Source organism: Papaver somniferum, chromosome 11, assembly GCF_003573695.1.
Source record: "Papaver somniferum cultivar HN1 chromosome 11, ASM357369v1, whole genome shotgun sequence".
Taxonomy (NCBI): domain Eukaryota; kingdom Viridiplantae; phylum Streptophyta; class Magnoliopsida; order Ranunculales; family Papaveraceae; genus Papaver; species Papaver somniferum.
Window position 1 is genome coordinate 906,968 of NC_039368.1, and position 14,015 is coordinate 920,982.

Sequence of the window (14,015 nt, forward strand, 5' to 3'; positions counted from 1 at the left end):
CTCTCAATTCCTTGCGGCAGTAATATGATACCATGAACGTGCTCAAGTGCCGGACAACACTAAGAGCAAGGTCATTCGCTGCCAAATTGAGTGAGAGGCTGAATGAAAGAGTGTTTTTTTTGACCGTGGGAGCCTAAGAAAAGACACTAAAGGGCTGATCTTTATCCGTTTGGAGAGAAAAATTCTCTCCAAACGGCTTAACATTTGCCTCCTCTCGTACTTTTTCTTTTTTTAATAATAAAAACTTAATTATGGGTCCCATATCTAAGAGTTTTAAATTAATAAAACTCTAAAAATAGATTTGAGAGGCAGATTTATAGCCGCTCAATGTGTTTTCTCTCCAAACGGCTGATTTTTAGCCGCTTAGTCTCCCCTTTCGCCCATTCATTGGCCCCAATGAGTGTATCAGTGATAATTAATGAATGAGTGGGTGTTCTCACTCCATAGTAAAACCTAATTTGAGCGAATTCAGTGAAAATCATTCATATGGAATGAGTACACTCACTCCATAGCCGTTGCTCAAAGGAAGTTGCAATCGATGACACTCAGTTAAGTTGAAGAAGCCATTGTAACTACTATATGATCATAGAATGTAAGACTGCTTAATAGAAAGTGAACCGATACTTGGACAAAGATACAGAAAGTTAAAGGAGAACATAGACCTAGGCATCTAACTAGGAAACCATGAATTATTAAAGGGAGACGGTCACGTACCCAAAAGAACTAACCCCCGTATCTTCTCCTTTAAAGGTCTTGACAAAATACGCTCTCACGTTAACATATTGGTCTAGAAATGTCTTTTCTAATGCAGAAGCTATCGTGAGGACACTTGACATGACTCTATTGGTTGGAATAATTAAAATTTTGTTACAATTTGTTTACATAATCTACTTAACTGTTCATTAGTAACGGTGTTCAAAAAAAAATGTAGGTGGACAATACTTATGTTAGAATTTAAACTTGAATTATTTAATTACACCGTGTTTACACCCATATTTAGCGGTACTTTAATAAGGGTGGACAAAACTTCCCTCCAAAACGTTAAATAAATAAATAAAAAAGTTTTCACACTTAATACAGGAATCCCTCTTAAAAAGGAAATCGGTGATTTCGTTAAATTAAGGAAACCCCGTTAACGTTTCCCACTTGATTTCGTTAAGGAAACCTATTAATGTTTCCCACTTGATACACGAGTTCGTGTTAAGAAGGAAATCGGTCATTCACCTTAATTAGACTTTCTCCGCCTCTCTTCCTCTATCTATTTTCCTCTTGAGTTTTCGAAAATATTGATTTTCACTTTTGGATCTCTCTATGTTGTTGATTTAAAGTTTAACAACTAAGGTTTTCTTATTCGTTGGATTGATTGATGGAATAAGAATAAGAAGAAGGTTATTCCGATGGGGTTTGTGTTAATTTCTTAGATTTAATTGCAGAGATTAAAGATTACTTAGATTAATTCTGAGGTTCTTTAATTTTCAGTGGTTGTTATTGACAGTTAATTTTTTGCAAATTAGAGTGCTTCCTCCAAATTAGAGTGTCGGTCTTCCGTTTAAGTATTGTAATATGCTATTCTTTTGCAACAATCGGTTGATTGGACATGCCAAATCTTATGGAAATCCATTAATGTGTGCTCTTGAAGCTATTATATCATTAGATGAAGGTGAAGGTGCATTAGAGAAAAATTAGTTAATATAGTAATTTTGTTTAGTCTTTTACTAGGTGAAGGTGCATTAGATAAAAAATTAGTCTATGAAGTTTGACAGGTAAATGCTGGCTTTCAGTAATTTAAACATAGATCTAGCTTTAAAGTGATTGAAATATTTGGATAAGAAATATATCGTTAATATTGTGTGCTGTCACTGGATATGGGTATTTTGGATAAGACTCTCTAATTTTAAACAGAAAACAAATCTTAATACTTCATTGGGTTCATGCTAATTTTATTTTTCATTTTATACTTCAATGACAGGCATTGATTGCAGAAACGTCTTCTCATATGAAGTCCATTGACATAAAACACTTGCTGGAAGCTGATTTGGAAAAAGTTTATGAAGAAACATCAGGTAGAAACTTATCTCATTGATCATTATCAAGGTATTGGTTTTGCCGTTAGTTCATTGGTAACCTATTCAATGGTACATTCGAACTGGCATACGCACTCTTAGATTAGCACGCATACTATTATATGTAAATACATAAAACAACATGATCAGGAACATTTCATGGAATGTAAATTTCTCACAGGTTGGATACATTAAGTGGCTAGAGTTACATGAAGGCTAACTCTCAACTGAGAATTAAGGAACTCAACACACATGATGCCCTAAATGTCCAGTTTACAACTCTTACCAGAGCCATAATTAATTGCTTATGCACTCGACGATGAAAATATGTATCACCCCACTAAAATGAATCTTATTCAAATAGCCATGCACCACGAAGAGCCTATACTGTTTCCTTATTTAAGCATGAATAATACCGGCAAACTGATTTCCATTAAGTTCACAAAATGAGTCCAAATTGATGATCCCATAAAACCAACAAAAAAGAAAAAGAAAAAAGGACTAGATAGAGGAACTATTACAGTGAGTCCATACCATATTATTAAGATTTCTTGCCTAGATATTCCGTTTTCTCAATATTGCTCTGTATCCTCAATAGTCAAAAGCATAGGCATGATGCATGAAGAGATGACATGAAAAACATGTGAGAAAGCAATACCATGAAGTACAAAAGTTAATGCAAGAACCTTGAATTGCTCAGGTTGGTGTCATTCAGTGGGATCATTCACTTTGTACAACTCTACCTCTTATATTTTGATTTAATGTGAATTGAATTCAAAGGCATACCGTATATTTGCACACTATCAAGTACACCATTACGGGCTTCTTAAATCTGGTGTTAATGGTACTGGTGTTCTCCAAGTTGTCTATGTTACTCTTTCCATTATGGCATCATCTACGTACCTAGATTTGCATAATAAACATTTGAAATTAGCGTGGAATTCGGACGTTAGATTTTATGGGGAGTCCTACTCATTTCTAAGCTTGCTACCCATGGAAGTTTACAACTCACCGCTTCTGGATTCATTTGTGCAGGATTAGTTTTAGAAATGTACGGTGGTGGTCCATTAGCACCATGATCCACTCCGTCATATACCATGGCTTGGGCAGAGCTAGACATAATTTTGAACACCGTTTGTTGGGATTACCCATTTATTACCTTCATTAAATTTTGTCTTATCATATATTTTAGGTATTGACTAAATACAACCCACGATTAGGTTAAAGTGCAATCCTCGCTAAATACGACCCCATATATATATATGTAATTAGCCAAATGTAACCCAACTTACTTTTAGCAATTTTCTTAAATACAAACCAAACCATTGACCGATTTAATTTTAATATTTTGCTAATATGTTCTTTCTTAATATCCATTTCAAACCTAATCTCAAAGTTTTTTTTCCTGATCGAGATGTGAGAAAAAATCACAATACTTTTCGATTTTAATCTCAACTTTTCCTGATCACGAGTGAGAAAAAATAACCAGTACGAGATGGAAATACCCACTCCAGCACCCTTTCATCTTCTCCACCAAAAAGGTAGAGAAGATACTAAAAATATCAATATCCTTTTTCTCGACATCCGAGTTCTACAGGATTAAAAGTATCAACCGATTAATACGCCCCCAAAATTAAAAATTCCCAAACCTAAATTAGTTCAGTAACATAAAAGGATAATCCTAAAAATGTTCTTTGAAACCTTTTTGATTCAATGTTTTCCTCATAAAATATATGATTTCTTTTAATGATTATCATATCTTTGTTTTAGTTTATATCTGTAATTCTAAGTTGCTTTTTGGTCATTATCCACTTCAAGAAAATTAGTTTATTGTAGCAGCCAATGGTTTATGACGTAATCCATCATGATTTATATAGGTTGATACCAGCTCTACTAGGGGTTGATACCAGTTCATCGACCCAATGATCAGGATTTTTGTCTTATGTGGACTTGTATCAGCCCTTCGTAGAGCTGGTATCAGCCCATATAAATCATGTTGTGTCATGATAACCTATGTAGCAAGAAGTCTATTGCCGTACCCATTATCTATTATTGCAACAAGAGATCATATTTTTTTGTCACACTCTTTTCATATTGTTGCTACAGTTGTATGGCAAAAGTTTCATTTTGCAACAGTAAATTATAGCTTTTAGCTACGCTTGAGAACTATTGCGACTGAAAGTTTTCTTTTGAAACATATATATTTAAGGTGTGACAATGTATATACTACAACAATAGGTAAATTTTCTTGTAGTGATCACTGTAATGCATATAAGAACATGGACAATATATTTCACAAGTACTGTGCATGAAAGATCAATAGATCATAGAGAAGTGAGTATGTTTTTTCCATTCTTTCTTTATTTTCTTTGCTTGTTGCATTTTCATTTAAAACAAAGTAAATGAAAATTCCAAAAGTAGAATACCAGTTATATTTAATGAAAGTGTAGGTTGTATTTAGTCGTTGTCATATTTTATGTTCAATTTCAGTTATGCTTTTACTTTTAAAATAGGTGTACGGTATACCTATACACCAAAGATATAATAGATCAATTGTTCTAAACGTACCGTTGTTATAGAGAGAAAAAGAGGGGCCACCCCAATGGATTTGCAAGGGGCCTTGGTATATGGGACCCACAGTGTGTCTAAGCGGTTTTCCTTTAGTTTAAAAACTTGGTTTGTTTAGAATTTTTGATAATAGATATCTCTATCGGCACTCCTCTTTGAACTCTCATAAGCTTCAATTGCTGACAACATGTTATATTCCATTCTTTCTTGCACAAGATTTGTGGTACACCAGTACTGAGGAAGGGCAAGTCTAATCTCATTGCCTATGGAGCACCAGTATGGTTTCGCAGAACTGAATCCCTATCACGATAGTAATGCAAATTTGGCCTTTTGTTCATTTCAACTTCCAAGGGCCTTTATTTCAACATTGCCTAATATGGTCTTATTATGAAGATTTTATTGTTTTGGAAGGTAAAGTCTGCTGGATGAAGAAAAAGTTATTTCTATAGGAAAGCGTACTGGTAGATACTAGGCTACGCTAGAATGATGTAATTACCTACATCAGTAAAGATTTTGTTAGTACATCGTTTACACCAAATCATAAATGCATAGCAAGGGGCGGCGCGATGCTCGGCGTACACCAAATCAAAAACTCATCGTCACGGGACGGGGCGAAGCCCTGCACATACCAGGTAAAAAAAGAAAAAAAATTGCTCGGTGGCACAAAATCTAGTACGATGAATAAATGGAGGGGGAATACGAAAACGCTTAATTGAAAATGACCCGATGCTTGATAGAAAGTTAAAGATCCGCGTCATACGACTTCCTTTTCAGAAGTTATTGTTGCAAGAAAATCATCAATCGATCTTATAGAAGACCCTTTCTGATGACCACCTGCGTCATCTGTATATTCTCTCATTGCAGCTCCAATTTTCTCAGCAATTACGGTTGCCTTGTTCCTCATTTCATCTCCTTTACTACTATCCATTACTTGTTCAATTACTTTCTTCACATCCTCACTACATAGCTCAGTTTCATCTCCTCTAGCCAATTCAACACAAATCCCCATCTCTTCTTGTAACATCTTTGAATTATAAGGTTGTTCGGCAAATAAGGGCCATCCAATTATGGGTACCCCTTGACTCAAACTCTCAAAGACTGAATTCCATCCACAATGACTAAGAAATGCCCCTGTTGATCTATGACACAGTATTTCCAACTGAGGAGCCCAATTTTTGACCAGAAACCCTTTTTTAGTTATATTCATTCTTTCTACAAATCCTTCTGGCAACCATTCCGATTCGAATTCAGATATATTCTCAAATCCCCTTGGTGGTTTTAATGCCCATATGAAATACTTGCCACTTTTCTCCAAACCCAGAGCCAATTCCTTCATTTTTGGAGCACTAATTGTATTTTGTGAACCAAATGAAATGAATAAAACTGAAGATGGTTTTTGGTGATTTAACCACTCAATACAACTCTCTGGAGAAATCCCAAATTCCTTCCCCGTCCTTGATTGAGGAACAAGAGGTCCATTGTTCTTATTCTGATTGCCCTGCCGCAGTAAAAATGAAGGAAGTAAAGGACCAATAGGCCAAACTGGTTTCGACTCCATATGATTCCTAAGAGCTTCCAAACCCACAACATCAATTTCTTCAACAGAATTACACACCATTCCATCCGATTTCTGTGAAAAAGATATCTGTGTCTGGCAGAATTTCGCAAATGTAGCGACTTCTAGATCTGAATCTCTTCGATGCAAAGGAAATTGAGATAAATGTAGTCGACAGGTATCAGGGAATTTAGGCACGTGAAATTCTTCAATTAGATCATTGCAATCATCATCTTTACGGTGTGGGAGATGTGACCAGATTGAGAAATACATAGCCGTTCCATAGCCACCAGGAGTGAATACAAAACTAAATGTACCAACACGTTTAGCAGTATCATAAACCCAACCGAGAAAAAAAATCAAAAATAATACAATTAGGAACACGTTTGTCAGTTCTAATGATTTCGGTTATAAGATTGTCGAAAGAAGGTTTTAAATCTTGTGATGCGTACAAGAGTGTGTTGATGAGATGAGGTGGTAAAGAATCACAGTTTTCAGAATTGGGTGGTAACCCATGATCAGTACTTGTGAATGGAAGCTCAGCTAAACAAATGTTGTTGGTTTCTGATGTTAAAAGGGTTGATTGGAGGTGTTTGACGTTGAGAGGAGTACTGACCATAGTGATTTTCATGTTAGGTTTTCTTTGAGAGATGAACTTTGCTAAGGCTAAAAATCTTGTGAAATGACCTTGCGCCATGAATGGAATCAATATTATATGACCATGTTCTTGTTGTTTGGTCGACATGGTTGATTGATTCTCTATCTGATCCGTTTTCTTTTGTGGACAGAAGAAGTTTTTGGGTTTAAGACGAATAAAAGTTTGAGACATATATATATATTTAGGTAGCTGCAAGCGCCTGTGTTTTAATGGCTGAATCGATCTAGCCAGGACATTATTTTTCTAAACTTAATAGGATTTTCATCAATTAATTCAAAGGTAAAAAGATACGACATGCATGATAACAATCATGACCAGGTTGCCTAAATTCCCAGATTTTATTACTAATTGCAGTAAATGGTAATCCTTAAATTCAATTCTCAGATTTTATTAGTGAATGCAGTAAATGGTATCATTAATTTCCAAAATCTTAAGTAACGGAGTATTTAAAAGATCATATATAAGTAATTTGTTTATTTTTTCCGTTGACCAGAGTACCCGTTTCGGTCCGTTAAACCTCGATGTGTAATTGACCTGAACCTGATGGTGGACGAAACAAACACGTGGGGATTGAATGTGCTTTCTAATCTGCGAAGGTGCACGTGTACATAAGATTTTGCTCCTTTTGGTTTTAAAATCCAGTACTCGCTCTATCAAGAGGCATTCAAGTCTTGTCTGCCTATTAGAGGCTAACATAGGTAAATAAATGTTCGATGAATGAATAAGCGCCACAGACGAATAATTTCTTCGATCTCGATTTCTCGATTTGGGCTAAATGAACAACCTCACCAAATGTATTGATGACTAAGAAAATTTGAGTCCTTAATAGCCTTATGAAAAGGGTTTTGTTATCTTGTGCACTCATGCATCAGATAAGAACCTATCATTGGCCTTGGAAATGATAAAAAATAATAAAAAAATATGTGAGATAATGTATTTTGTACTGGAGAAAGCAAATGTTAAGAGATTTTTTGAATTTTTATTTGTAGAAGTGCAAACTTTACCATCTACGATGCAAAATACAACATCTTTCATTTTTTTTATTGTGTTTTGTCATTTTCAAGGCCAATGATTGGCTTTTATCTTGTGCATGCGTGCACAGGATAACAAAACCCAAATATAAATGAACAATCATTGTAAATAACATTTCCTCTATAAAAATGCGTGTAATTTATTACTTTTTCCTTTTACCTAAACAAAAATGCATCCATCCTTAATTTTTTGTAATGCATGTGCAACTTCCGAATATTTTACTCGTGTTATAGAAAGTCATTTTTGATGGTGATTACTTTTTTTTTTTGGGACAATCAACATACTTCAGTTTATTCAAATCAATATAGGGATTACATGTTCGCTTACAAGAATAACAAAAACATCAAAATACAAGATAATCAAAACTCTAATACAAATAAGGACATCAATTACAAGTAGATCACGAAGAGAAAGAGCAATAAACCACAAAGATATCCTTTTTTTTATGTATAAGGGAGAGATGATGGTATATTCGGAAATAAATTCTGACCATTTAGTATGATTGTATTCTTTTTCGATAAGAGCTGCTCCTAAAACAAAAGTAGTACTTTGCCCATAAACTTGTCGATCCACACAAACACGGATGCCGATTCAAAGCGATATTGTGATGAATTGTCGATGTTTTTTGATCAGCAAGAATACCAATCCAAGAACCGGCCATTAAAATTTGAAGAACTCACCCTACGACGAAGAAAAATCGCCCCAAAACGGCGAAGAAATATGTCAAACGATGCACAAACATCTTATTCAATTATCTACTACCAAAAACTTTAAAAGAAAAAGGAATCCTTGCTCAGATCTGATCCAAAAAGACCAAATCTGAGCAAGTCGACTATAGGATTTTTTTTTCCTTCTTCTTCTAAGAACAGGAAGAGAAAGAGAGAGAAGAAAGAGGTGACCAAAGCTCAGATCTGCTTGAAATGCCTGTTATGATAATACATTTGACATGGCGTTACTATTATCTGGTTTGGAAGCATTCAATATTTATTACTGTCTTGATAATTTTTTCGTCCTTTGGGCGATCCCATAACTACATCATTCTCGTTCATACAGTTCTTTAGATGTTCGACATCCATCACAGTTATATAGTCTGAGTTAGAAAGACATCAATTGATTCTTGAATATCATCTTCTAGTTGACCAATTTCTCGTTCAGAAACATCAAAATTGTATGCAAAAAATAAAAAAATACTCTCTAAATAATAAATATTTACAGATAAATAAATAAAATATTCATTTATTGATAAATAAAAAACTACGTTAAACGAATATATTTTCCCGTTTCCAAGGATATTCATTTATCGAGGTTATACTGTAATAATAAAAAAAAATTATGTTTTATTTCCTTCGATAAACTAATCTTCGATAAAATTTGAGCTGATGGTTGGGTTTAAAAACTCAACCTTCCAAGATTATTCTTTTTTTTATGAAGAATTTCATTACTGAAGAGATTGAGTTACAGATAAATTATCCTCCAAGATTGTTTTTTCTGCAAATATGGTAGATATGAAGAACAAATTGCTAGCATGCCTGACCATAAATATGGTGGATAAATTATCCTCCAAGATTGAGCTAATTTATCTGCTGTCTTATTACATTCTCTATTAATAAATTTGCAATACCATCTAGGATTATTGCTTAATAAGATCTTGATATCTAAGATTATAGATTGGTTTTTGATGAGTGCCAAATAATGTATATATTTATCCCTTTTTGTTGGCATTTAACTCATCTTTTGCGCATTAATTCTACATTTTATCCCATATTCTGTATTTTCATTGTTTTCAAGAATAAATATTTTTCTTACTTAATTTTGCATTTTTAGGTAATAAATAAAGTCTGGATGACTTGCGGAGCAGAAAAGAGCTGAAAAGTAGTAAAAGCCGGAAGAAATTACGCAAGGAAGCCGCAAAGAATGGTGCGCACAAGTCCAAAAAGCTAGGAATGGGCTCAAGAAGGAAGAATTGTTCTTAAAGAAGATATGGGCTTGGCATACCCAAGGCCCAAAACCCTTACCCAAACCCATTTTCTATATCCATACCCGCCTCCATTCTCAGCCGTTAGATTGGATCCATCTCATCATCCAATGGTCGCTTCTTCATCGTGCATCAAAATCTGAAGTCCCTGCAAAACACCATATTGCCTAACTTCCAAGCCTTCAGATTAGATCACATTTAGATCCTACGGTCGCTTCTTTGCCTGCGCATCAAATCTCGATACTTCCGCTTAACACTACAGTACCTAACATCATCTAACACCGTTGACTTCGTTGTGTTTCAAAATCCAACGGTTGCATCGATTCATCTCTCATCTCACCGTTAGATCTACCAACCATCTTCGCATCCCGCAGCTCAGAGTCACAGAACATCAAAATTTGATGCGCCCGCTCAACACCCTAGTACCTAATATCTATACCCCAAAACAAACGATCCCTAAACCTAAATCCATCGACCTCTTCTCCTCCACCTCCTCCCTCACCGTCTGCAGAGAAAACCCATGTCCTCCATCACCACCACCTGCTCTGCCTATACCGCCATCACCACCACCTGCTCTGCCTATACCGTCTCCATTCTATAACCAAACCCATTTTCTATAACCAAAACCGCCTCCAAACATTAAACATTTTCTATAACCAAACCCATTTGCTAGAACATGTTAAACATTGATATTGAAATTGAAACACTAAACATTAAAGAACAACTTATACTAACAGTGGATTGAAAATTATAATTGCAAAACAAAAGGAAACCTAAAATTATTCTACTGATGCTCTGGTTAATCCAGGCATGATTCTACAACAACACCCACAGTCTCAATTTATACATGCAAGTTTCCCCCAAAATCTAAAATTAGGGTTTTATCAAAAATTGAATTAGCCCTTACCTAATCTCTGAAAACTCTTGAGTGTGTCGACCCATGCTTCCTTATGGTCTCCTGATGCTTCCCACACCTTTAATTGCGTTTCTAGCTCACTAATTTCATCAACCCCTAAAACTAGGGTTTCAGTGGGAAGAATAGGTTGAGGGGTTGATGTAATGAGTGGCTAGGGGATAGGAGAATGATGGAGTGCAGTGGTGGCGGTATAGGCAGAGCAGGTGGTGGTGATGGCGGTATAGACAGAGCAGGTGGTGGTGATGGCGGACATGGGTTTTCTCTGCAGACGGTGAGGGAGGAGGTGGAGGAGAAGAGGTCGATGGATTTAGGTTTAGGGATCGTTTGTTTTGGGGTATAGATATTAGGTACTAGGGTGTTGAGCGGGCGCATCAAATTTTGATGTTCTGTGACTCTGAGCTGCGGGATGCGAAGATGGTTGGTAGATCTAACGGTGAGATGAGAGATGAATCGATGCAACCGTTGGATTTTGAAACACAACGAAGTCAACGGTGTTAGATGATGTTAGGTACTGTAGTGTTAAGCGGAAGTATCGAGATTTGATGCGCAGGCAAAGAAGCGACCGTAGGATCTAAATGTGATCTAATCTGAAGGCTTGGAATTTGGGCAATATGGTGTTTTGCAGGGACTTCAGATTTTGATGCACGATGAAGAAGCGACCATTGGATGATGAGATGGATCCAATCTAACGGCTGAGAATGGAGGCGGGTATGGATATAGAAAATGGGTTTGGATAAGGGTTTTGGGCCTTGGGTATGCCAATCCCATATCTTCTTTAAGAACAATTCTTCCTTCTTGAGCCCATTTCTAGTCTTTTGGACGTGCGCTCCATTCTTTGCGGCTTCCTTGCGTAATTCTCCGGCTTTTCACTACTCTTCAACTCTTTTCCGCTCCGCAAGTTATCCAGACTTTATTTATTACCTAAAAATGCAAAATTAAGTAAGAAAAATATTTATTCTTGAAAATAATGAAAATACAGAATATGGGATAAAATGTAGAATTAATGCACAAAAGATGAGTTAAATGCCAAGAAAAATATATAGAAATATGCACTTTTTAGCACTCATCAAATACCCCCAAACCTGAATTTTACTTGACCTCAAGTAAAACAAAACTAAGGAAATCCTAACTATACCACTGTCGCTGGTCTCTCGAATGCATTTAGCGTATGCACTAAGCCTTTTAAACCACTAAGTGTCCCTAGTGGACGAGTTAAGTCTCGTGAAGGTTTGCTTAGAACGTACCTACAAAGTTCTAGGTCAAAATATAAGCTCAGATTCCATCAAATGTGACATGTGCAAGTCAGTTAAGCTCACAGCAAAATGGAGATGTCAATCTAGCTATCGAAGGAACAATCCTAGCACTGATAACAAATAAAGACATGTGATAAGAGTGTAAAGTGTATCTACACATGTGTAAAGAAAGATCTGAAGTTATGACTACTAATCACCAAGAGATAGTTTCTCAGGCTAAGAACCAAGGTCGAAATCTAGCTAGCTGTCCGGACTTTACGAGAATTGTGAATGAGTTGGAGGTATTTCACAATTACTCGCGTTGTACATCAATGGCATACACCCTCCTTGCTTATTACAATGAAACAACAAAATATGACTCTTTACATGACTCTTATTTACATTGACTATTCTCTTTTTATTTTTGGAACAAGAGATGAAGGAATTGATAAGTACTTGATTTTTTTTTTTTGAATTTTTCTGATATATTTTTTCTCTCTTTTTTTTTTTTCTGAATATATACATCGTTTTTTTTTTTTTTTTTTTTTTTTCGAAGAAGAAAACACTTTTGATACATATACAAAAGGAAACAAAAGATTACATGGACACTTTGCAAGAGGTAGCCCTTTTTGATGCACCCAGTTAAATTCAATGGTTGTCTTTCTTAATGTAACCTCCACCTTCTATCCCAACCAACCAAAGAACAAGCTAGTCAAGTTTCGTTCAGTATTCTAAAGTGATTGGCAATCGTAACTTCCTATCAAACACCTTGAAGATCGAGGCCATACATGTATTGGTAGATCGTGCGCGTGCAAATTTCTTATCACAATGTGAATTGTGCTAGAATCAGGGTGCCTAAATATCTAGACTAAGACTCCTAATAATTACATATTTGCACAAGAGTCAACATTTCAAGGTAAATGAGCTCCATTTTTATGTTTTTTTCAATTTTTTAATTTTTTTCAATTTTGATTTTTCAATTTTTTTGGAATTTTTCAATTTTTTCAAAAAGAAGAAGGAGTTCGTTTTCAATTATGGCAAATTATCATGGTATCTACTCTATACCCCCAAACCTAAACTAAACATTGTCCTCAATGTTTCAAAATATGGAAAGAATTAAAATGCAACATATGGAAAGGGACATGCTGAGTAGAGTAAAAGGAGAGAGAATACCCGATTTCGGCGAAAGTAATATTAGAACTCCGTTATTCAAGGCAAAAAATCCAACATATTTCAGCCCAGATCATATTGGATTAGCAAAATATATACAAAAGGGTTTTTAAGAAATTTTATCTACTGGATTATATACAATAATTCACCATACACCAAAAGTCTAAAGAGTTGAGGATCAACCCAAAAGACAAAGTGTAGACATTTCAACAGCTTCACACATATATAACAGGAAAGAAACGCAAGTGAAACTGTGAAACAAAATGAGCTACTCCCAAACCTGGATTTTTCAACGGATAAAATTTTGGAAACAAAATCTCGCAGTTTTGGGGGTTCATCATGTACAAGGTCTAGCTCAAAGTGAACTGTGCTAGGGACGGGCAAACATGCTAATTCCAACTGTGGTTCCTCAAATGTATTATACTTAGAATCAAAATAGTCCAAGAGGACTTGGGAAGCACACAGTTCCAAACCTAGGTTGGGCATTCTCAGAAAAATTGGTTTTACAATATTGGTACAAACCAAATCTAGGTTGGGTGGAAGGCCATCAGATTGTGACTTATGTAGGATGATAGGCACATCATTATTAATCAAATCAAAATCTCCTAAATCATCTACACATGTCACATCATGCTCACAATCATCAATCAAATTAGCAAGTTCACACTCAGAATCATCAACATCATCAACAGATTCGTTTTCATGCATCGGCAAATCAGGAGAAATATCACAATGTGACCTAGGTAGAGAATCAGACACATCAAATATATTTTCATGCATATTAGTGTCTACAGAAGATTCAACTATTCCTATGTCATGCTCATCTTCACAGAATAATTGTACGAA

General features: G+C 35.5%; 1 protein-coding gene and 1 long non-coding RNA gene across 2 annotated transcripts; one reads left to right on the top strand and one right to left on the bottom strand.

The window, feature by feature from the left end:
- The first annotated feature begins 1,224 nt into the window (after positions 1–1,224).
- Positions 1,225–3,345, top strand: LOC113320972. The gene is made up of 3 exons (XR_003346380.1): positions 1,225–1,402; positions 1,970–2,063; positions 2,245–3,345. It is a non-coding gene; the product is annotated as an uncharacterized LOC113320972 (long non-coding RNA).
- A 2,040-nt stretch (positions 3,346–5,385) lies between these two features.
- On the bottom strand, positions 5,386–6,459 carry LOC113322282 (UDP-glycosyltransferase 92A1-like). Its single transcript, XM_026570346.1, has one exon. The coding sequence runs from the start codon at positions 6,457–6,459 to the stop codon at positions 5,386–5,388; it is 1,074 nt and encodes a 357-aa protein (XP_026426131.1).
- Between the last annotated feature and the right edge of the window lie 7,556 nt (positions 6,460–14,015).